The sequence below is a fragment of the Lucilia cuprina genome, chromosome 4 (genome assembly GCF_022045245.1).
Source record: "Lucilia cuprina isolate Lc7/37 chromosome 4, ASM2204524v1, whole genome shotgun sequence".
Classification (NCBI taxonomy): domain Eukaryota; kingdom Metazoa; phylum Arthropoda; class Insecta; order Diptera; family Calliphoridae; genus Lucilia; species Lucilia cuprina.
The window spans coordinates 9,019,800-9,044,358 of NC_060952.1; the positions used below are offsets into that span (position 1 = coordinate 9,019,800).

Here is a 24,559-nt window from a genome sequence, read left to right on the forward strand (position 1 = left end):
ATCTGTGTATGCTGCTTTGATAAAGCCCAACGGAATTGCTACTGAAAAGGACGTTGAAAATTTATATAAGGATAATGTGAGACAGGTGACCCAGCCTTGACAAATCCTGTGTATGAGTTTAAAAAAAGAAGTGCCGCCTGACTGTCGACAAAATTTCATATGTATGAATTATACTTATCCCAATTTTATTACAGAAAACACCAGAACTTTTACCGTCGTTCTTTTTAGAAACGTCTTTAAATATTCTGGTGGTATATTCACTTCGTAGGTAACCCATTCGCTCCTATGGGGATATCTGTCTTTGTAAAACCTATCAAAGTCAGTGTGTGACCTCCAACATTTGGGTGGGTAAGATATGACCATTATATGAAGATTTCTATGTAGAATGTGCAATATAGTATTTAGATCTTCTGAAGGGCTAATTCTTAGAGCATTTGTTAGTCCAATGCATCTGAACTTTGTATAGGTGATCTACAACAAAATTCTTCCTACTTGAGGTCCATCATACAACAGAATATGTGAGAATATGACGTGTTATAGCTGTATACATCCATTTGATTGTATTGCGACTTAGTCCCCATTTCATCCCAAACATCTTACGATATTCAGACAACCGTTGATTTCTTGACTATGTGTTTCAATGAAAATTGAAATTTTTTATAAAAATTAAATTTTTTATAAATAAAATTTTTTATTAAAAATTCATATTAATATATTTTTCAATAAATTTTCAGCATTTCACTAAAAGTTTTAATTTTTTATATAAATTAAATTTTTAAAAAAATTTTAAAAAATCTAATTTTTTCATTAAAAATTGAAATTTTTTTATAAATTTTTTAATAAAAATTAAAATTTTTACCAAACTTCCATTTTTACTAAATTTTTTTTTTAATTTTTACAAAAAAAAAGGTAGCAATATCGACCCACGTCTTCCTTAGCTCCCATATAAAGTTCTCTGCAGAAATTGGCTATTATTGGCTTACAACATGATCACCACTTCAAAAGTAGCACTAAGTAATATTTTTTACCACCTTCTGTGGAAGTGACGTTTATTGACGTCCAAAGAAGCAAAATGAATCCTATGACAAACCTGTGTTAAAATCATAACTTTTTTAGGTCTTTTTCAGAACATCCATGGAGTAAATTTTACTTCTTTTTCGCTTCTTTGGATGTTCTTTTTTTGTTGGGTGGCTTAAAAATATCAGTATGTTGCTTAATGATAAGTTTTATAGGAACTAAAAATTCTGAGAAATCTAAGAAGGATCGGCACTTAAAAAAGAGCTGCTGAAGTCATCAATAACGCCACAATTGGAGCAAAATGGTGCAGACTACATTTTTTTAATAAATTGTCGCATTATTGTAAACTTTTGCAGGGCTTTAGTTCTTATGACTTGAACTGTCCTATCAATAGCAATCCAGCGATAAAAAAGGACCTGAACTAGATTTAATGTATATAAAATTGGATCTAAACACAAGATTCCCTTCACAAACAAAAACTCTTTGTCAAATTGTATGAGAATAGATCATCCTACTAGCGAATTTGTTAAACTTTACTTTTAAAACCGCCACTTATTCATTAAAACCATTTGTTAACATATATTTTGTTTTATATATGTATATTCAAAATTAATTTATTTATTAAAAAATATAAATGTAAATAATGTGATAATTATGCATTCAATTTACTCTTATAAATATTTAAAAAAATAAATCATAATTTTTATAAAAAAAAATAATATCTAAAAACTAATTTAATTTGTTTTTATAAAAAAAACATGCTGTCATAATAATGAGAACAAACCATGATAATTTTCTTAAAAAAATTATCATGTTTCTTTAGGTTACGTAATGAATATGTATTTAAATGATTTTTAATTTATTTAAATAAAAATTAAAAAATAAAAATAAAATCAAACAAACAAAAAAACAATTAATTAAAAATGTTTTAAACAATAGCATCTTATTTTTTTTTTCATCCTTTCAGTGTATTATAAACTGCTTAAATGTTTTCTGAAAGCATTTAAGTAGTAATAATTTTTTGTTTTATTATTTCTTTCTTTTCTTCATTTTTTTTTTTAAGAATTTGTTATAATTTTTATATTATTTTTTAACTACAAAGAAAGTATTTCATTCATGTTTATTGTTTGTTGCAAGAGATGTGTGTTTTGTTTAATTTTAATGTATGAAAATGTGGGTGCAGAGTTAAAGAGTAATAATTTATTTTTAATTATTATGTAAATTTTGTTTTTTTTTTATTTTTTTATTACATTTAGAAAGTTTTTTTTTTTGTTAGTTTTAGTTTAAGGAGAGGAGTTTTGTTTTTTAGCCTAATATTAAACATTTTTTTAAAATATTTTCTTTTTTTTTTCATTTCATAATTTTTTAATAGTTAATAATAATTAAGTTATTTATGTTGATTTTCTATTATTTTTTACGCTTAAAAAATATTTATTTTTCTCATTTTATTTTGTAAGTAAGTATTTATTTTTTTATATAAAATTCTTAATTTTATTTTTATTATTAATATGTTATTATATGTATTGTAATGTAATAATTTGAATATATATTATTTTTAACATAAAGAAAAACTCTATTTTCGTAGATTTTTAACTTGCTTCGTATTTTCACTTAATTTTTGAAAATTATATATAAATACATATATTTTCTTTTATTTTATTTAATTATAACGTTCGCTTGTTTGTTTAAAAAAAAAACAACCTTGGGTTGTTTTATTATTCATTTTTATAAAAATGTTCTTTGTTATGCTCAAATTCTATGTTTTTTTTTTTCTAAACTTCACTTTTTGTTTTTGTTTTGTTTAAATCCTGACCTTAGGCCAAACATTTTCTTTTAAACTTTAATATTTAAAAATTAATAAAAAAAATATTAAAAAGTAAAATCTAAATTTTTGTTAAATAACTATAAATACAATAATAAAAAATAGGAAAGTAACTAAAAGAACTATTAACAATCAATCATGGTTTTAAATATACAGAGAGTTATTTGTCTATAAACATTAGCATAAACTTTGATTTAAGATGTTCACAAAGTATAATACAAATTTTAATAAAATATCCAATAAATAATAATTTAAATTTGAATAATTTTTCAATCAAGTTGTTTTTAATTAAATTTAGATTAGATTGCTTGATTTTGAATGATGCTTCGATATTGTTTATATAGATTCAAAAGAGATTACTCCATATTTCGATTCGAAAGAAAAAGCTTTTGAAACACAAATGGTCTTTTTCATAACAATTTATAAGACAATTTTCCATACAAAATTTGTTCAATAAACTTTTGATAAATTGTTATGAATAAGGCAGAAAGTATTTTTACAAACAAATTCGATTCAGGGCATTTTTACTGGAAAGTCTCACAAATATAATATGATTTTTTTTCTAAAATTTTCTAAACGCGATTTCGATTTTTAGGAAATTGTCAACTTTGATACACTTGAAAACTTTCTGCTCAGAATACATATCAATAAATAAAGATTATTTACAAGCTCGTTAGAGATTTACCCCCTCATTCATAAACAGCACTTTATTTTATAAAATGTTTATAAAACAAAATTTTTATACGAAATTTGATTTATAAATCGTTTATAAAATAAAAATTTCTTTATGAATATGGGGGTTAAGGTCTTATTCATAAACCTTTAATAAAGGTTTATAGAACAAATTTTTTTTTAATATTTGATAAATTTTTATGAATAAGATCTTAAGTTGCTAAAATTGTCTTTAAAGCTTTCACTTGTTTTAAAACATTGACAACTTTTACTAGTTCAGAAATTTCTATAGAATAATGTTTCTCTAATTTTAGTCCTTGTTTAAAGTTTTCTATCGAAAAGCTTTCACTTGAAAAAGTTTTCTTTAAAGAATATTTCCCTATTTAAAGAAAAGCTTTTGCTTGTTTAAGTTTTCTATAGAAAACATTTCTTTGTTCCAAGTCTTCTATTAAAAAGCTTGCACTTGTAAAACTATTCTATAGAAAATACTATTCTATAGAAAAATTCTATAGAAAATCTTTCACTTTTTAAAGTTCTTCTATAGAAAATCTTTGCCTTGTTCGATGTTTTCTATAGAGGAGCTTTTGCTTGTTCTGTGAATTCTATAGAAAATCTTTCCTTTCTTCGAAATTTTCTATAGAAAATATTTTCCTTGTTTGAAGTTTTCTATAGAAGAACTTTTGCTTGTTTAATTAATTATATAGAAAGCTTTTAATTGTTTAAAGTATTCCATAGAAAATCTTTCTTTTATTCCAAATTTTCTATGAAAAATTTTTTGTGGGTTAATCTTTTCTATAGAAAAGCTTTTGTTTTACGTTTGTTTATGTTTTCTATAAAGAAGCTTTTTCTTGTTCTTGTTCTTTTCTTTCATTTGTTAAAGCTTTTTATTGAAAAGCTTTCGTAAAGTCTACTCTATGGTTTTTTATATAAAACTTGCAAGGCAATCTAGAGTTTTCTATAAAAGTTTACTTTTTCAAGTACTTTCGAAACTCTTTCGCTTGTAGAAGTTTTCTATAGAAAAAAAAAGCTTTTGTTTTAAATGATTTTTTTAGAAAGCAAGTGCTTGTTTAATTTTTATATAAAAAAGCTTTCGCTTGTTCAAAGTTTTTCTATAATGAATTTTTTCATTGTTCAAGGTTCGTTTTAGAAAATATTTAGCTTTCTAAATAATATTTTTCTTTATTAAAATTTTCTTACAAAAAGCTCGTTTAAAGTTTTCTATAGAAAAACTTTTGATTGTTTTCTATGGAATATCTTTCGCAAATCATTTTTAAAGAAAAAATTTATTCTTTTTTTTAAGTTTTATATCAAAATGTTTTCATTTGATAACTTGAAAGGCAAGATACAATTTTCTTTAAAAAACTTGTAAATGTTTAAGTACTTTTGAAAATCTTCTGCTGGTTAACGTTTTCTGTGGAAAATATTTCGCAGGAAAAAGTTTTTTGAAGAAAATCTGTCATTTATTAACGTTTTATATCAAAAAGCTTTCGTTTGATAAAGCTTTTTTACCAATGTTTTCTTTTCAGAAAGTTTTTATAAGATACTTGCTAGATGAGCTACAGTTTTTTACAAAAATTTTCTTAATGTTTCAATATTTTCGACAGGACAATCTTGTAGATACTTCAAGATCTTTTCGATTATAATTAAATTTTAAAATATTGAAATTTTAATAAATTTTCTGGTAAAAATTTGTTTGTTAAAATTTATTTTTTTTTTAACAAAAAAGCAGTATCTCAGTACGCCTGGTAATCATGATAAAGTAAGATTTAAGATTTTCTCTCTCTCTTTCTTAACTGTTTATAATCTGATTTGTCCAAAATTTCTGCCAAATTTAAGTTGTAAAGAACAAACATTTTTTATACGGAATATGTTCTTGTTTGAATTCATTCAATATTTTAAACAACTTGAAGTTTTGTAAAATAATGTATGAAATTTTCTACACTTTTTGTTTAGCTCTATATAATTTAGTAGAAAATATTTGTTTTTTTTGTTTTTTATCACACTCAATTCAAATTCGTTTCATGTTTATTACATAATTTAAACACTAAATATCTAATCTAATTTTTCAAATAAAAAAATTTACAATTTAAATAACATTAAAAAATGTAAGTCTTTTTTTAAACATCAAATTAATCAAAGTTTATCAATGATTAAAAGCACAATAAAATATCTGTCTTAATTGTGTTCTCTCTTTAAACCATTATGCATGTACAAGAAAGCTTAATAAAAAGAAGAGACCGAGTTTAAAGCTTAAAAAGAAAACTACAAATAAGATAAAATAAAATAGGAAAAAAAATAAACCCAAGACAGTAGTTTGGTAGTAGGGAGAAAATAGTTGAAATAATTCTAATAATAAAAAAGGAAAAACTTAAAACTAATTGGGTAATTATCATTATAAATAATTAAAGTGTGCTTAGCACTGCTAATCTAGCATTTTGCCAAAAAATAAAATATTTAACAAATCATTAAACGATAACTAAATTTGCGGCGTATTTGCAGCCGTGGACGTTGAGGCCGTAGTAGTAGCAGTAGAAGTTGTAGTAGTAGTAGTAGTATTTGTAATAATATCATCACTATTGGCTTTTTGCGTTTCAGTGGCTGGGGAAACAGTTTTCGCGTTGGTTTTTTCATCAGCTGAAGCTGTTGCTGAATCTTTAATTGCCGAAGTGCTGGCTTCCATATCTGCAGGCGATTCTATTTTTTGAGAATCGAGCTGTTTCTGTTGATCGGGTGATGATGAACAATTAACATGAAAGGCACTGCCTTGTGAAGTGTTATTGCCACCACAACCACCTTCATCACTACTCTCGGGTACTGGCGTAGTATTTTGTTCCCTCTCCATGCTGTCATCCATGTTGGGCTGACTACTGTTGGTGGCATTTGGGGAATTATTTTCGTCTTTTTGCATTAGCAATAAAATGCTTTTAATATAAGTTTCCATGGTCATTAAGAGTTTAATACGTTTATCTTGCTCATCCATTAAACGATCTTCGGCAGTTTTCTTATTTATATTTTTCGGTGTTGCACAGGTGGTGGTGGTGGTGGTGGTGGTGGTGGTCGTGGCTGCGTTAGCATTGATGCCAGCAACTGCAGCTGCGGCCGCTGCAGATGTAGAAGGTGGTTCGTCTTCTTTATTTACGTCCATTTTATCTTTAGCTGGAGATTTTATAGCCTCTGTTTTTGCACTTTCATCATCTTTATTTTCTAACTTACCACTTTCCTTAGCATTTTCTTTAGGCTCTTCTATTTTGTCTGTAGCATTTTTCATTTCTTCATCTTCCGTTGTATTGTTATTGGCTTTTTCTATATTTTCTTCTGTTTTGTTTTCTTTCTGTTCTTGGGATTTTAAGTCGGTTGCTTGGCTGTCAATTTTGTCTTCGTTATCATTGTGTTGTTTACTGTTGTTGACATCTTTGTTGTCATCATTGTTCGTTGTGTCCATGGCTTCTTGGGAACTTTCTAAGCCATGTTCCTGTTGTGGTTGTTTTGTAGCTGTTGTTGCAGCTGATGCCGCTGCTGCTGTTGGAGTAACGTCCTCTTTGGCTGCCGTATTTTCAGACTTTTCTTTAGATTCGTTGTTGTCTAATTTAAGTTTTTTATTTTGATAAAGTTCTGTTAACAATAAAAAGAGAAAAGTAAAATGTTGTGAAATTGGAAACAGTTGCAAACAAATTTTGAAGTTCTTACCATTTTCAGCAATTTCTTGATAACGTGCACTCTTGTAGAGTAAAGCCTTTAGAGATCCTCTTAATTGTTTGCGCACAGAGGTGGGTATACCAGTACCTTGAGCAATTACACGTATAGCAAATAAATCACCACACAATTCATCCAAATCTTCCTTCGAATGCATAGAATAACTTATGGAATACAACAAACGAGCAATTGGCAATTGTGATGAAATCTATTAAATAAAAAATAAGATTAATAAAGGTTTATTTATAGTTTCAAAAAAAGTGAAAAAAATGGAAATAAATCGTTAGCTCACCACCTTAGGATAATAAATTTCCAAAAATGCTCTTATATATTGATCACTTAGGGAAACTCTACAGCCGCGTAATATTATATGAATATATTCAACTAAATATTGATTATTTATCAATAACTCAGCATACCTTGAAGAGCGAAAAAAATAAAAAAATAAATTTCAATTTAATTTCATTAATTTAAAAAAGAAATACATACTTATTGGTACTTTTATTATTATAAATGCCGACCCAAAACTTTGGGAATAAATTGAAATGCAAGGGAGCCGCTTCGATAGCTACCAAACATGATAATTTAACTAAAGTATCATTCAATTGATTGGTATTAACGGCCATGCGCATCATAACATCCAAAAAATCATGATAGGGCCTGTAGAAGGCATCAATTTGGGCATCGTATTCCGGATCCACGCCACGTTGAACTTCCAAAAACTCACTATGCGGTATACACATTTGTACCATAGGCCTGGGTGGTCTAGGCATATTTTTCGTTACCGTTGGCCAAGTGGTTTTACCACGTCGGGGAAAGTATGATCCCAGAGCTCCTATGGCCGTGGGTGCATTAGCCACCGATAAATGACAATTGATAAGAATCGGCGCCAAAATGGTGGTTACATCCAAATTTGGATTACGTACTAGTTCTTTAAGTACTTCAAGCGAAAGTCTACAAATTTCGGGTGGGTTGTAGGTGTTCAAAAAGGTGGCCAATCGTTTGACAGCATCTGGCAGACCTTTAAGCAATGAAGTTTGCTGTTGATGTTGCCTTAAGAAATGTTGTTGCTGTAGCTGCTGCTGCATTTGTTGCAGCTGTATGTGTTGCATTTGCTGCTGCAGTTGTTTCTCTTTCTGTTGTTGTGCTGTCTGTTGTGGCGTTTGTGGAGATTGTTGTTGCTGTTGTTTTAATTGTTCCTGTTGCTTTTGTAATAGTTGCTGGTGTTGCTGTTGCAATTGTTGTACCTGTTGTTCCAATTGTTGTTGCTGTTTCTTATTAGTGGGACTATCTAGGCGTGTACTTAAACGTAAAGTACTCAATAGTAAAACCATTTCGCTAAGTAATTCCTGTAAATCACCGGAAACATGACAGGCAGTGGCTTCATGATGCATGGAATGTAGTGTGTGCAAAGCTTCAAAACACATTTCAATGCCACCATTATAAATGACAAGTAGACGATCTTCATCGTTATCAACTAAAGAGGATAAAAAAAGAAAATCGAAGAGTTTAATTATAGAAATAATGCAAAACTAAAAGCGGAAGTTGGGAAAGAGTTGATAATTCTTTTTTTTTTTTAATTTTCAACAGTAAGGAATCAATTCCACAACCATAATAATGCTTTAACCATTTACAAATGTTTATATTTACTCATAACAATTTCTAAATGTAATAACAAGCTACTTACCCAATATTCTAAAAGCATTTATTAATGTACCCCAAGAGACTCTAGCATCTAGACCCGTTAAATAGGCCGACAATGTTGTACGACGGAATGTGGTGACTTCATGTTTTTCTTGATCACTAGCATCGGGATGGCGGGTAGCAAACAAAGTCATTAATTTAAATAATTCATCAACAGCGGCAGCATATTGTGTGGGATGTGGTGTGATATTCTTAAAGGCCCACTGCAGATTCTGATGAGCAGCGAGTTGGCGTGTTAGACTACGACTCTGTTCGCAGCACAAACGTAATAAACCATAATAGGCGGGTAACATGGCACGATTATAAGCCACTATCTCCGAATCATCATGATCAGCCCTGTGGAAAGTGTTTTATTGTTGGAAAAGAATTAAATATTGATTTTCTATTAAAAAACAAATAATTTAGCTTTGATAACCTACAATATATAATTAAATGCTATATTTCTTGTTATTTCTGGACAGTTGGCAACTATTAATGCATTCTCTGGACAATCAACAATGGTATGATGCCAAAATGCTAATAAAGCATGTTTATTATGATGAGCCGGTACGCTAGGCTCTGATAGCCGAGGATGAAACAGATCCCATAATGCACGCATATACGGTCCCATCTAATATTTTAAGTATTTTATCAGATTATTTTGAAGTTTTATAACAGAGTTTTGTAATCAAATAACTTACCATAACTTTTTCAGTCTTAGAAACCATGCAATAGCCTAAAAGGCTAAAATATGATGTTAGTTTTGTGGTGCCATGGACACCAATATCGGCATAGGCTCTTGCTGCACGCAGCAAACGCAATAACAGATTAATAATTGTATGTAAGATAATTTGAGCATCATTACTAAGTTCACTGAAAATTTAAAAGAAATTCAAAAACTATGTTTATTTATTAATTAAAGGCATTAAACTTACCGAAATACATAAGATGAAATGGAGGATAATTTATGCAAAGAATGTGTACGGAAATTGGCTCTAAAAGGTTGTGAGGGTACCAGAGAAACCAATAAATAAGCGGCAGCTATAAATTAAAATTATTAATAGTTCCATCAACAAATTAAATGATATCTCAACTCACCATTACGAACTCTGGAGTTGTGATGAGCTAATAAATATTGCTCTACCCAAGTATCAGCCGATTGCAAGATCCAAGCATGAGCTATTTTATTTTTGGGAGCCTGAAAAGCTAACCAATCTAAAGCTGACTGAGGACAATATTCCGCTGCATCCCAGACACGCTGTAAAACTAATTGTGAGAAACACGGTAAACCCGAAGGACCACCTTGAGTTTCGGTCAATAAAGTCAACAGCTTAAAGAAAGGACCACATAATTCTGTATGTTTGGTAACGGAGGCAAATAACATGGTTATAATTTGATTAGCTAAACGTTCATCCCAACGACAGAGTGCATGTATCAAATGTTTAGTTTGATGAGGATTAATATTATCCTTGATTTGTTGATAGAGAAAAGGAAAACCCTGGAATGAAAATAAAGAAAATATTTAATAAATTGCAATTTCTTAAGTATAGATTTATAATTTGCAATTACTTTTCCTCCCGCTATAGCATTATAATCCTTGGTGGATAATTTTAATCTTAAATCTTGTCCCCTTGATCTTTCCACTAAACTCGCAACTAAAGCAATCATTTTATCCAAAGAAGCAGGTCTAGTTTTATCAACCGATAAGGCTTCATCCGAAGAATTGTCATCATTATCAGAACCCACTTCCAGCTGTTGAAGAAAATTTAAATTTAAATAAATTTTGTATTATTATTACAAAATATTTCCCTCTTACATTATCATGTGTCTTATTGCCCAAATAAAAATCAGCCACACTTTTAATAACACCAATGCGCAGCAAAAACACCGTCTCCTCATCACCCATGCGTGAGAATTCAAACAATAAACCAAAAAATTCTGATAAATGCCTTAAATGAGCCTTAGCACCATGTTCCATAAGTAATATTAAGGAACTTATAAAACGTGTAACACAAGAGGCATTACCAATGATCTCTTTACCATCGTTATCGTTTTCTGTCTTCAAGTACAAATGCGAATGTGATGAACTGTAAGAGGATTAAATATTTGGATTTATAAGGGTTTTTTTGAAAGCATAAAATATACACTAAAATTTACTTGAAAAGTTTTTTCTAGCAAAAATATTTAAGGGGAAATTATTGATTTTTAAACGATCTAAAAGTTTACTGTTTACGTTTTAAAAAACTGTTTAAACAAATGTTTTCTTATCCGCAAAAAAAAACAGAAATAATCAAATAGTTAAACTAAGAAAATCTTTATCATAAAATCTAACATAAAACAGTTTTAAATTATCTGCTAAACCGTAAAGTACTAAAACATCAAAATGAAAATATTCTTAACTATATTGTTACTAACAATAATTACAACAAAAACTTTAAGTTCTCCCATTTTTATTAATAAAAATGCCAATAATAATAACGATATTGCAGAGCTTTTTAATAATTGGCAAAGTCAGGAACAGGCAACATCCTTTTGTAATGGTATAACAACTTTTATAAGTAACAGTTCAAAGGAATTTATAAAACTATTGGAAAATATGACAAATGTAAGAGTAATTTAGCTAAAAAAAATTTGATCAATATTTAAAACTTTTCTCTTGTTAATTTCAGAGTTTTAATAATATGTTGGGCTTAAATAGTTTGATACCGGAAAGTAATATTAAGAAAACCAGTGCAGCTCCTCCAAAAACTACTAAATCTACTACAAGAGCAGCCGCAACTACTACTACTACTTCAAAGACAACTGTTGAAATCGTAGATAATAGTGAAAAGACCACGATTGATTGAATTTTGCGCTAATATTATTTAAATCTTATTCATTAACACTTTAAGCTTATATTGAAAAAAGAGTTTTACAGATGATTAAATTAAATTATATATAAAATTAAATAAAATATAATTTAAATTATTATAAATGATTTTTTTAATACTTAAGGACCTCATACACAACACAAGCATGCTGGCACAATCAAGAGATTGAACGTCTATGGGGTTGTGGTGCGATTGTACCATCTGATTGTGTGATATTAAAATTACTTTGATATTTTTGTGAATGTGTCAGCATTCTTGTACTGTATATGGGGGGTCAGTTCTTTGCAATATTTGTATTATTCGTAACGGACCTTTACATCACAAATTTTTGGAAAAAAGTAATATTGTACAAGCATGCTGGTGTCATATATGCTTAGATATTGTGCTAGCATGCTGATGTTGTCTATGGGTCCTTTTATGGACCCTTGTTATCGATTCAAATATTTTTTATTTGGCGTAGTAACAGGATCAATTAATATTATTTTAGTAATCTCTAGTTTAGTTTAAAAAGGTTGAATGAAAGAGAATAATCGACTCGGAGACCCAAAAGGTTCATTGTGATTCCTTTTAATAAAGAACAAGAATATTTGAAGGAAGTCTGAAGAGTTAGAGAGAGTGAAAAAGTGAGAAGAGTAAGAATTTCCCCGCATAAAGAATTGCAGGAAGTGGATATGGAAGGGAAATCTTGAAGCTATTCCCCTGATGAAACCTAATATATCGCCTAAGTCAAATCCTCCTACATTTTCCAGTTCATCGTGGAATATTTTACCTATAAGTTTTAGTCTCAAACTCTGTACTCTAGGACAGTTGCCCTACTGTATTTGAATATGATGGCCTCATAATTTCACCATCATATTCACCCCTATATCCAATAGAAGTGAAAATTTTGTTCCCTTGAAATTTTCATTTCCCTCGAAGGGAAAATTGCTATCGCGAACTTGTTGTGAACAATTCATTCACAATAGTTAATTTTGTATGTAACAGCTAGTCATTGTTTACAAAATTCCATCAACAAATTTCATAACAGGGACAAAAAAGTTAATGAACGAAAAAATTGAAAGGGAACATATTTTACGTGAAATGAAGATTGGCGATTGGGGTGATAGTGTTTTAGATATCGAGTCATATAGATTGAAAATCGCGAATAAGAAAGAAGATATGATAAAGGTTAAAGATTTATTTTAATGCCAACGTAATGGTAATCAAATTCAACTTCTCTAAAATACCAAATCCCTTACAAAATACTATTTTTTCTTCAAATATTTCAACTTGGGAGACAATTTTAAAAAATTTATTGCAACAAGCAAAACGATTTATTCTTTATTGATTTACTCTACATTTTGAATATGTATATTTCTATAGAAAACAAATAACAACCAGAAGTTAAATAGTATTTTAAATATTATCCAATTCAAATAAACAATTTAACCCTGAAGTATATGAATGAAACACAATCATAATTTTTGATTGTTTAATAATTGGAACAAATGTAAGCAAATATATCTAATTAATTATTTACACAACTGTAAAAATAAAGACATTTTTAAATCAAGCTTCTCAAGGTCATTAAAAAAAACTAAAAATAAGAATAGATCATAAACACTCACCGCAGTCTCTGTATAACATGTATAACTAAACGTTGAAACATTTGACGAACCATTTGATTGGGACATTGTATTAAAACTTGGACCGGCCACCAAGGTTCAATAGACATATGGGTGAGAAACCATTCGCAAGCCTCTTGGCTGGCATTAAATTGTTTCGTTAACAATTCCACCCAAGGAACCATAGTAGGCTAAAAACGAGATAGAGATAGAAGAAAAATAAATCATCTGTTTAAAATGCATTCAAACTTTCTTTTGCATACCTTTTCTTTGGCATGTATAAAAGTTTCTATGAAAAATGAAACCGATAATTTGGCTGCCATACAAGTAACATCCTGTTGTGCGATTAAAGTTTGTGGTATATGACCACAAATTTGCCACATAAAACTGAAATAAAGAATAGACAATTTTTAATAGAACATTAAAGAAAAAAATAATTAATACACACTTAAAGTAGGTGTGTTCAAAAATGTTGCGATCTTGTAAAAATTGCCTATTATCCTGCCATATCCAATCCTCCAGTTCTTTACTTAATTGTGGCCTCCAAGGATTTTCAGTTTGTTTAGCTGTTGTTGTTAAGGATGTGGGAGAAGAACCTGTTGAAGTTGAGGGCGTTTCTGTTTCGTGTTCTTTTTCCTTTTTATTATTTGCCTTATCGTCTTCTTTTATAATAACTTTATCTTTGACAACTTCCTCCTCCTTTTTCTTATCATCATCTATTTTTTCTTCACTTTCAGTATCTTTATCATTTATTTTATTTTTATCACAATTGGCTGTATTTGTTTTATTTGCATTATTTTCTTCTTCGTCTACTTCCATTTTCGAATTAAGTTCACTATTCGATTCATTTTTGTCATGCTTTTCCTTTAAAGTTTCATTGACTTTAATATTGCATTGTTGTTCCTCCGCTACAGTTGATTTTGTCAAAGTAGTATTAGCCGTTGGAGAGGCTAGAAGATGAGCATGTTTTTCCTTTAAATGTTCGGGCAAACGTCGTTCGTAAAATAGCATATAAGCTGAATTAGTTTTCTCAAAACTAAAGTCCAAATATTTTTCTGTCACCGAATCATAAGTTTTACTCTAAAATTAATTATTTTAATTTTAAGAAAAATAAAAAAAAATAATTTAAAACTCATTTCAAATTTACCGTCATTTCTCCGCCGAAACATTCGGCCGCTATTTGCGAAGGATCGAATGGTTTTACCTCAGCATCGTTGAATAAAAACCAACGATCATGTTGCATGGCCGATTTGTTACGTTCTTTTATAAAACTATAATAATGGCCACCATCTGCCGTGCCCGTATGTACCGTCACACCCACCAATTCATATCTGCAATAGAATATTATTTATATTTGTTTATTCTATAATTACTTTTAAAGAAAACTTACTCTAAACATTCTTCTAAATCATCTTCCAAATCGTCAGCATTCTTATCACGTTCCATTCTACGTTTCTCGCGATCCTCTGGAAAATTATAAAAAACATTTATTAATTAAATTGATTGGATTTTTATTACCTAAAACCCACCTTTATATTGATGTGGCATTAGAGTTTTCTCCACATAATCAGACATATTTAAACGCATTGGGAATGAAAAGTGTGTGTTTACTTTCTCCTTGAGCATAGTTACCATATTAAATGTATAACGCATGGTATTGAAACATAAAATCTGCGGCAACTTTTTAAAACAAGCACGCTTTTCAGCTCTAACCTTTTTGCCACATTGTGAGCAAGTGTACATATTATCACCCTCTAAAGTATCCTTAACGGTCACCTCATCTAAAGATTCTTGTAAATTACGCATGTCAGCCACTTGACAGCGTACAGTATAGAATTCTTCTGCAGTACGTGAGACATGATCGCAATCCAGTGAGACTACATTGTTGCTTAGAGTGCCACAGAATAAACGTTTAACTAAATCTTTAAGATCCGGTGTCATTTCTTCTAGTTTCGATACGAGATCTATGAAAAATTCAGCCATGTCTTTTTGTTCGCCCGTATTCAAAGGCTGATGATCCATTTGATAGACTCGACAGAATGAACGAGGATTATAGGCCTTACGTTCGGATTCCAAAAGATAGGCAAACATACGTTGCAATTCCAATAGAGTGGGAGCATGTTTTTGAGCTTTATTGGGTGGTATACGTAAGACGGCTGCCCTAGCTTGAGGCATCATATAAAGATGTTGTATACAAGAGGCCATATAACAGGTGGCACCCAAATTCGTTAGTCCCACATAACCACATTCTGAACGACCCTCATCTCGAGGCCAGTAATCCCAAGGATAAGGAGGTTTAGGTCCGGGGGTATGTTGGGCCAATAGTTTGCTGTGCAAAAATATATAATTCTTGGGACAATTTTTGCACAATTCTACTAGCAAATCATAAGCAGCAGCTCTTGAGGTGGCTGATTTGCATTTGGGTTTTTGTCGATTATGAGGCGAAGGCATATCGAATAAGAACTCAAATATTTGTTCTATAAACTGTAAAACTTTGGAGCTAAATTTAAATGTGGGATCATACTTCACTAAGTTCGACATGAGATTTATTAAACCAACTAAACCATCATCTTGCATGCCATAGCGTGTCTCATAAAAGTCTCTGGTTAATATACTTTGAGCGACAGACTGACAAAGTTTCTCTATATCAATGGCCTCTTCATTAAATGAAGATGATTCCAATGAAGATTTAACCATTTCTGGTGATAAGGTATCCACTAGTCTAGCTAAAAGCCAGAAATAATCACGACATGCTGGTCCATAGGGTTCCTTACCATCATCACTTAGCATATAGGGATTATGATGACTATATGAAGTCATTTTCTCAGCCACAGATAAGAAAGAAATCAACTTTCTTAATAAAGGAGCCAATAACAGTTGATATGATTGTGAGTTACCCAAACAGATGCGATATAAACCAGCACATATTTCACGTCTTACAGCTGGTTCTGGATCTTCTAAAATGAATTTCTGCACCCAGTTACAATATTCGGGGTGAGCCCACAAAGAGCAACGGGCATCCGAAGAGGCATGTACAAAACTAACCATTATATTCATGGCAAATTGAACAACTTGTGCTCTTCCCCAAAATCCTGTCCTCAAATGATGATATTGATAAGCGGAGGTGGTGGCCAAATAATTCGAATAGGCTTCATCATTCAGTATGGCCGATAAACGTTTCAAACAGGGATCGACCGACATCATTTCCAGCATAAAATCTTTAGGTTTTGATATAGACACTAACATATCTTCATGAAAATCTTCTTCGAAACCCAAAAGCCAAATTATACGCAATAGACTGGCCAAACAATCATGACGCCATTCGTTCAGCAACTCTTTGGGATAAGAACTCTGTTGTAACTGACCGGATATGAAGATATCATAGAGATGTTTAAGACCACCACATTTGATGAAAGTTTCACTCCATTTTGTGTCGAATATAGAAGTGTTAAACAATTCCATTTGTGTAATCGAGGAGTGCGTTGATGATACATTGCTGCATTCAGACTTTTTATGTTTTTTACCAGCCTTAACGGGATTGTTTTCTTTGTCATTGGTGCCCACAGACATATGATCACTGTGAGGATGATCACTTTCTGAGGTATTTACCGTAGCCATAGAGGAATTTAATTCTTTTTGATTAATCGAATCAATTGATTCTTTTTCCTTATGATGCTCACTAACACTATTAGTTGATTTTTTGGAATCATCTTTACAAGATGAGTCTACACTCATGCGCCTTCTACTGCCACTACAAGCGGTACTGCTGCCACAACCTCCACCACCGCTGCCACTACCAGAACCAGAGCCACTACCGCCACCACTACCACTCCCACCACTACCTCCACTTTTTTTATTTTTTCCTACAGGTGTAACTCGGCTATGTTGTTGATCCATGGCCATAACATTGCCATTGGCTCCACTACAGCAGGGTGTTCCACGCTGCTGAAAAACACTATTCAATGCTAAGCTCTCGACTATGTGCAAAGAATACATGAATTTCTGTAAATTTGTAGGATCCAACAATTCACATAGTTTCTGTTTAATCTCTTTACGTTTGTTAATTTTGGCATCTTCCGTCTCCAGCTGTTCACTTATAGTCAAGTCATTAGTTAAACATTTGAATGCATCCAGAATCATGGGATTTGTGGGAAGTATGGCTAAAATATCCCAAACTCTACGGGACAGTAATTGAGCCTTGGTATGTAGTTGCAAATTATTGGGTTGTGGTTTCATATCGCCCAAAGTTTGCATGAGGCAAAATAGTTTCTCAAAATACTTTGGTTGTAGCAATAATACTGTGGGTAAACATTCCTTAGGCGGTGGCGGTTGCATTGAGGGATGATCAACATTCGTTTCTTTGCGGCGGGCACCACGACCACCCAGGGAAACGTAAACGATCTTTAAAGTAAATTAATATTTATAGTTTTCAAAAATTGTTACATTGAAATAAAAATATATAATTCTTGGAAAAAATCTATAAAATTTGAAATTTGTTTCTTTATTCGAAATTGTATTCATGTTTATCTTCATGCCAATCCGTGTTACAATAAGTCGTACAATCATTGTACGTAACTAATAAAAAAATGTTTTGAAAAATTAATATTGAAATACCTGATTATCTTTAAAACCAGCATCACCCAAACTTCTTTCATCATATTCCGAAGTCAATTCCTGTCCTTGTGTTATAATGCGCAAAGGTCCTTCACTTAATAGAAGGCCTAAAACTGGAGCTGATACTCCCGAATTTGAAGTACCCTGTAAATTTTCCCACCTTAAATACAACAAAAAAAATGAATTTTTCTAAGATTAAACTGCAAACTATTAATGTTTACCATTTCGAAATTTCGGCTTTCAAATCTGCTATTAAATCACATGCATGCATATGTAAGATAGATTTTTCCGACAGACCAGCTGGTTGTAATATAATGCGTATGGCAGGACCAGAACCTTCATTCTTTAAATTACTATGAGAACCAATGCCTTGACCTTCGATGGCCCAACGTCTCAAATGAAAAGCATAACGACGGCGAAAAGTTTCCAAATGTGTATTTAAGAGCATTAGACCACGTTGGACACACATTAAAGCATTGTCATCTTCATTATTGCTAAAAGTATAAAACAAATTATAAATTGTAATTAAATATATTCCATCCATTCCAAAATCATTACCATTCCAGAGCATTTGCTGCCTGCACCAGATTCTCCATGCACTGTGAAACAAACTCTTTTTCCAAACGCAATTGTTGACCCATATAATACATATTTATGTATTGTATGGCGGCCAGAGATACTTCAGTGTTATGAGCTCTCAAAGCTATTTTCCATAAATGAAACATTCCTACTATATTGGACGAATTTGTGGATATAGAATCTGTTTGTTTTTCATAATGAGCTATAGCCATGCGTGCCAAACTGCAGAGCTGCTGAAAAAGACCCAAACCAACCATAGTAAATTCTTCGGGACGTAATTCGGGTAACTTTTTCAAATATAAATGTTGTAATGCTTCCAAGCCTAAAGCATGTTGTTCGCCACCTTTGGCTTGTGATTGCAGCCAAGAGAAATAACAATCGGCACATTCAGGATCATGAGCCAACCATTCCCACAAGGCATCAACCTGTTCTAAGCTTAAACTGAAATCATAAAATCATATTAGAAAAGATGTAAGTAAAGTAAAAAAAAATTGTTCACCAACCGAAAATTCTTGGGAGAACCCATTGATGAAAATATGGAAGACAAAAATTGCAAACGCACCGATACTTGTATCTTATGAGAATACAAAGATAAATCGGTTTGTTGATGTTCATTTCCTTTACCGGCCAGAATTTCCATATGACGTTTGGCATAATATTTAATGTTGTTAAAGAAATGGTACATCATGCGATGTTGACGCTCAGCCCACATGGTTACTTGATGTGTATCAGATGGTCGAAATTGTTGAAAAGATGCAAACAGTTTTGGTAATAATCGCAGTGATACGATAACACTTCTATTATTTGCCAAATTTTGTAAACATCCTTCAATGAATTTCGTACGCAACTGACGATCGTTACTGAAACATAAAAGTGTGGCTAAAGCTTTTTCTGCCTCCAATGCAAGAGATTCGCCAAGTTGGGTCTGAAAACAAGATTGTATTAATCATTTTCGAAAACTCAAAAATCAAAAAGTATATGTTCGAAATATTGAAGAATTTGGACACAACTAAAACTACAAATTATATTTATGATTTTTCAAAATTCAGTTTGTAATTTTGAACAAAATGTAAAAATGAATCAATGTAAAGACAAATACAATATTTTTTTTTAATTTTCAATGCTTATGCATGAAGAACTTTTTAAAAATCAAATATGTTTGTTCCATTATGGTTAGAAAAAGTTGAATTAAATCAATTCCATTATACTTACAATTTTATCATCCTGTAATAAATCCCACAATAATGTATTTCCTGGTTGACAAACATCGTTAATTTTAAATGTCGGCTGTTGTGGAGATGTTGATTGAACATTTTTGTTACTCTCTTTCATAGCAACACCACTAATATCAATCATTCCAGCAGCAATGGCTTTTGCGGCCAAAGCATTTGCACGTTCTTGAAAATCCATCATTTGTTGCTTAACTTTAGCCTCTACAAGACGTCCTCCATAATCAACCAAGGTTTGTTGGGCATTATCAGTAGCTACAGCTGCAGCGGCCAATGCAGCAGCAGCTGCAGCAACATTAGCTTCAGTTTTTTGCATAGACATTGCCGTATGAGCAGCAGCCATGGCTGCAGCAGCTGCTGCAAAAGCTGGAGGCATTGTATTTTGGCTGACACGCTGATTTACCATTGAACCGACTTCTTGAGGATGATTAAGATTAACAATCATTTCAGGAGTATATTCGACAAGCTGGTTATTGATACAGACATACGAAGAAATGGCTGGAGCCGGTTTGCCACGCTGACTATGCGCATTAACCAATTGAGCAATTTCATCCTCACAAATATCCTCCACTTCGAAACCGTCTAAATTCTCTGATTTATTACTAAGGGGCGATGAATAGCTACCCTCATTCTCAGCACCGCTTAAAAGTTCACTAATATGAGTTTCAGCTATAGCTCGTATATAGGGTCCCTCACCCTGTAGGTGTTTTAGTACGGCACTGGGTACTTGGCCGGGATCACTACATTCGTCACTATCGTTAAGCAGCTCACATTCACCGTCACCATCATCGGCGTCATCAGCATCATCACTTGTCGCATCATCTTCACCTCCATCACAAATGGCTTCAACAATTTCGTAAGCTAAACGTGTCAAGGGTAGATTGTTGTTATTCTTGCGTCGTTTGCGGGATTTCTTACGATGCATTTGTATGTTAACTGCTCCTTTCTGCAAATCATCCTCACTGCTTGAATTGTCAATTATATTTACAATGCGATGATTTTTCATTCTGTGGAGAAAAAAGAAGGAATAAGTAATAGTTTGTAACTTGATAATTTGAATACTTTATTTCTTTACGAAAAAATCTACAACTTTATTACAACGAAATTATTTCCACTACTTACTTCATATCAACTTTCGAATTAATCATATTTAATTCTTCTTCCGATATTTGTTTGACCTTCTCTTCTGTGGGATCACATACATGACGCCTGCGTCTCGCCTGTTTGCATGGTGTCACCCCAGTATCCGAAGAACAAACATTTTCAATATCTATGGGACTTTTGCGAGCACTAGCTAAACTGCTATCATCACCGTTACCCTCATCGGAATTACTGCCATCCATGCTGCCGCTATCCGAACTAGTTGCAGCCATGATTTCATTTTCCAAACTCATTTGTGAACGTGTTTTATCGCGTGACCATATAAGTTTGGTTAATGCCGAAGCTATATAAATACTCTGTTCAGTATGTTCTTTGGGATCCATACGACACAAGAGCGTATACAAGTACATGGCCGGTTTGGGTGCCAAGTTCTTAACCAATGATGGCAAGATATCAAATATAGTTTTGGAGCAATGTTTTAGCTGTTGCGTAGCCTGCCAAATAAGTTTAATGTGTTCTTCGGTAATTTGATTTTCGACCGCAAGAAAGTTTAATACAACATGAGCTTGCTTCAAAACTTCGACATGAAGATTGGGACCAAACAAGTGTTGTATTATTTGATTTTCTGTCAACCAATCGCCGATTTTATTCGCCACCACTTCAACTTCTCCCACCACTGATTCGATTTCGCCAAATATATTAATATGAGCATTAATTTGGGTAATACCTAAAAATATAGATGTAATTGTGAGAAAATATTTTAAAACTCAAATTTGCTTAAACTTACCAGCCAATCTCATTGTTAGTGTAGTCGATGTGAAATATTTAAATGCCAAAGCTAAGCCTTCAACATCAAAGCTTACCGAGGCATCTAAGGGATCGCGTACAGCAGACCAAACAAAATCCGCCATGGCCCTTGTGGCAGCTGTTCTTAGATTTTGATCGGATAATTTACACATGTATTGTAAAATTTTACTACGTAATGGTACAAATAATTGTACAATACAGCCGTAATGTAACCATAATTTTATATTCGAGACAGTTGCGGTTATAGCGTGTGCTGTGGTCACTGGTAAATCGGCCTGATCGAAACACAACATCATGGCAGCAAAACCATTCGAATTACAAAACAAACTAGTGTTTCTCAGCAAATATACTGGTATTTCATTGTCATGAAGATCACAAAATATGGACAAATGTTGTACTTCCTCGGTAGAAATATCATCCAAGCGTGCATGAGTACCATGTTTGTAGGCTATGTACAGTGGAAAATTAAGTAAAAATACTTTGGATACGAGTAATAAGAGTTTTTCCACTTCTGGCAGTATCCAAGGTTCTTCGGTATGTTGTGATGTTGTTGATGAGGACGACGACGATGCGGCTGATGACGATGTTGTTGTCGTCGTCATAGATGAAGATGCTGTCGATGCTGCACAGGAACTTTGTGAACTCTGTACCGAAGATGTTGCACACGACGGTGAGGCCGTTAGTGTTATTGAATTGTTGTTATTAGCATTATCATCACCCGGCGATGATAAACCACTACTACTGGCTTTCTCAGTAGTTTTTTGTGTTATTTCATCTTTTGTTTTAGTTTTATCTACATCCGTTTCCTTGGTTTCTATGTTGTTTTCTTTTTCTTTGGAGCCTGCAGAAGCAGTCGATGCTGTTCCAGCTCCTGATTCTTCAGATTTATCTGTTTGTTTTTCTGTTTGCTGAGCTTGTGCCACAAGTTGTGCGGCACTAGCTGTTATTTTCTTATAATCCTCTATGAGTCTTTTGATGTGTTTCAAATGATGAACCGCCAAGTAGATCATTGATTGTATGACCAAATTAAAGCGCTCAAAATTTTTAACATCTCGATATAAACACATACATTGTCTTTGAGGCCAGGCTTGTATGTATCCAAATGCTGTTTCAATTTCACTTTTATAAAGAATCGCATGTTTGGCATCCTGGTTGATAATGCGAGCCTCATCTGAAAAGGAAGAAAATAAAATGGTTGGAAAATGGATTAAAGTATAACGCAAAGCTTTTCAAATTCTTTTTGTTTAGTTATAAAGTAAAGCTAGGATAGATTTTTTTCAGCTTACACTGTATGTTTAAGCCATCACTAAATAATTGCTTAAAATACTTTTAAAATGTCTTTTAGAAAAATATCTAAATCTTTCTTATACAAATTTTCAGATCCACTTCTAGGTAAGTAAATTATTGTACATTAGTAGTATTCTTCTTTTTGGCTATACAAGACATCAAGATGGACCGTTCTTTGCGGGACCAGTAAGCTAAATAAATTTTACTATCCATAGAAGATTATCTTCATATTTTCTATGCGCGTTTCAAACCAAAGGATCCTGCATATATCTCCGGATCCATAGAACCCAAGAAACCCTAGAAAATTTTCTCACCCAAAACTTTTTTTGTATTTCTGTTCACAATTGGACTGTTGAGATCAATATGTACACTTTAGAAGAATTATTTTAAATAACAAAAATTAATTTCTAACAATTTTGAAATTTAATAAATCTGATAAAAATCTTTAATATCACCGGCATTTTTTGTAAAACAATTACGAAGCAAACAACAAAAAATCAAAAACCCCTCTCTTTTTTTACTATACCGCCCACTTAACAACACAAAGCCAATAATTGTACACACACTTCATTTTTGCAGCTAGTAGAATTCATAATCAAACATACAACCATTCATGCAACCAACCAACCAACAAACTATCATTTAGATAGCCAGTTAACAACTTTTTTGTTTTTCTTTTTTTTTTTTTTTTTTTTTTTTTGCAACTTACACGACTCCAATAATTGTTGAAAATCTGAACAAATATCACACATGTTTTTCGTATTAGTTAATAGTTTTTCTTTGCAAAAATCCTTTTGCTAAACAGCTGCTTTTGCCCTTTAGTTGTTTGTCAGTTTAGTGCTCCGTTTTGTTGGATTTTTCTTCTTCTATTGGAGCCTTTTTGGCGTTTCTACTTTTACTGCTGGTCTGCTCGTCTTCTTTTCTACTTCGCTGCTGCTGTCGTTGTCTATGTCGTCTCGCTGTCTTCTATACTTCTTCGTCGTCGTCGTCTTCTTCGCTAACTGCATAGAGGATTTTTTTCTCCTTTTCCATTCGAATTTTTAGAGGTTTTCGGGGAAAAAACCTTTTTAGATTTTTATAAATTCAGCATCCCTGTGCTTGATATTTCTTGTTTCACATAAATTTATTAAAATTCATTCACTATTTTTCTATATGTATATAGTTTTGCAAAAATTTTATTCTCTCACAAATTTTTTCTTCTAACAAACAGTGCAATAGTGTTGTAAATGTATTTAGTACTTGGATTATTGAATACTAATTATCGAATGTTTGTTTCTTCTTCTTTAATGAGTACTCATTACTCAAATACTTTCACTGTTGCATTTTTATACAATGGAATGAAAGAAGAAAGAATGCAAAAAATAGACCGTTACAAATTAAATTTAAGATTATACATCTTTTTGACATAGCTAAATTTGGCATGCAATATTAACGCAGCTGTTGACTTAAACTCACTTTAAAAAGACATTTTCTGCTTTAAATCTCTAACAACTTTTCCTAAAAATTTTTTATTAAAATATTTCGAAAAGTTTTTTCAAATATTTTTTATTAAATATATATTTTTTTATTAAATATATGTAT

General features: G+C 31.8%; 2 protein-coding genes across 3 annotated transcripts; one reads left to right on the forward strand and one right to left on the reverse strand.

Moving 5' to 3' along the window:
- Nucleotides 1–5,332: 5,332 nt before the first annotated feature.
- LOC111686134 (ubiquitin carboxyl-terminal hydrolase puf) lies at nucleotides 5,333–24,192 on the reverse strand. Of its 2 annotated transcripts, none has more exons than XM_023448449.2 (25): nucleotides 23,688–24,192; nucleotides 21,672–22,862; nucleotides 20,906–21,611; nucleotides 19,767–20,790; nucleotides 19,058–19,479; nucleotides 18,534–18,995; nucleotides 18,197–18,469; nucleotides 17,976–18,135; nucleotides 14,891–17,762; nucleotides 14,752–14,827; nucleotides 14,509–14,692; nucleotides 13,810–14,441; nucleotides 13,625–13,748; nucleotides 13,365–13,552; nucleotides 10,704–10,974; nucleotides 10,457–10,639; nucleotides 9,986–10,385; nucleotides 9,823–9,928; nucleotides 9,589–9,760; nucleotides 9,328–9,518; nucleotides 8,892–9,244; nucleotides 7,694–8,681; nucleotides 7,500–7,623; nucleotides 7,199–7,412; nucleotides 5,333–7,123 (listed from the first exon to the last, which is right to left on the reverse strand). In XM_023448449.2, the coding sequence occupies exons 1-25, from the start codon at nucleotides 23,728–23,730 to the stop codon at nucleotides 5,988–5,990; spliced, it is 12,495 nt and encodes a 4,164-aa protein (XP_023304217.2). In that variant the 5' UTR covers nucleotides 23,731–24,192; the 3' UTR covers nucleotides 5,333–5,987. The 2 variants fall into 2 exon arrangements, with proteins under 2 accessions (XP_023304217.2, XP_023304211.2); XM_023448443.2 differs by having other exon boundaries at nucleotides 7,497–7,623.
- LOC111686152 lies at nucleotides 11,249–11,849 on the forward strand. The gene is made up of 2 exons (XM_023448459.2): nucleotides 11,249–11,492; nucleotides 11,557–11,849. Exons 1-2 carry the CDS (start codon nucleotides 11,271–11,273, stop codon nucleotides 11,731–11,733), a joined length of 399 nt encoding a protein of 132 aa, XP_023304227.2. The 5' UTR covers nucleotides 11,249–11,270; the 3' UTR covers nucleotides 11,734–11,849.
- Nucleotides 24,193–24,559: the final 367 nt, after the last annotated feature.

Coding starts and splice junctions, on each gene's coding strand:
- LOC111686152 (XM_023448459.2), top strand. CDS start 11,271: ATGAAAATATTCTTAACTATATTGTTACTAACAATAATTACAACAAAA. Junction 11,493..11,556: donor TATTGGAAAATATGACAAAT/GTAAGAGTAATT, acceptor TGTTAATTTCAG/AGTTTTAATAATATGTTGGG.
- LOC111686134 (XM_023448443.2), bottom strand. CDS start 23,730: ATGTGTGATATTTGTTCAGATTTTCAACAATTATTGGAGTCGT. Junction 9,245..9,327: donor ATAGCATTTAATTATATATT/GTAGGTTATCAA, acceptor CACTTTCCACAG/GGCTGATCATGATGATTCGG. Junction 7,413..7,496: donor AAATTTATTATCCTAAGGTG/GTGAGCTAACGA, acceptor TTTATTTAATAG/ATTTCATCACAATTGCCAAT.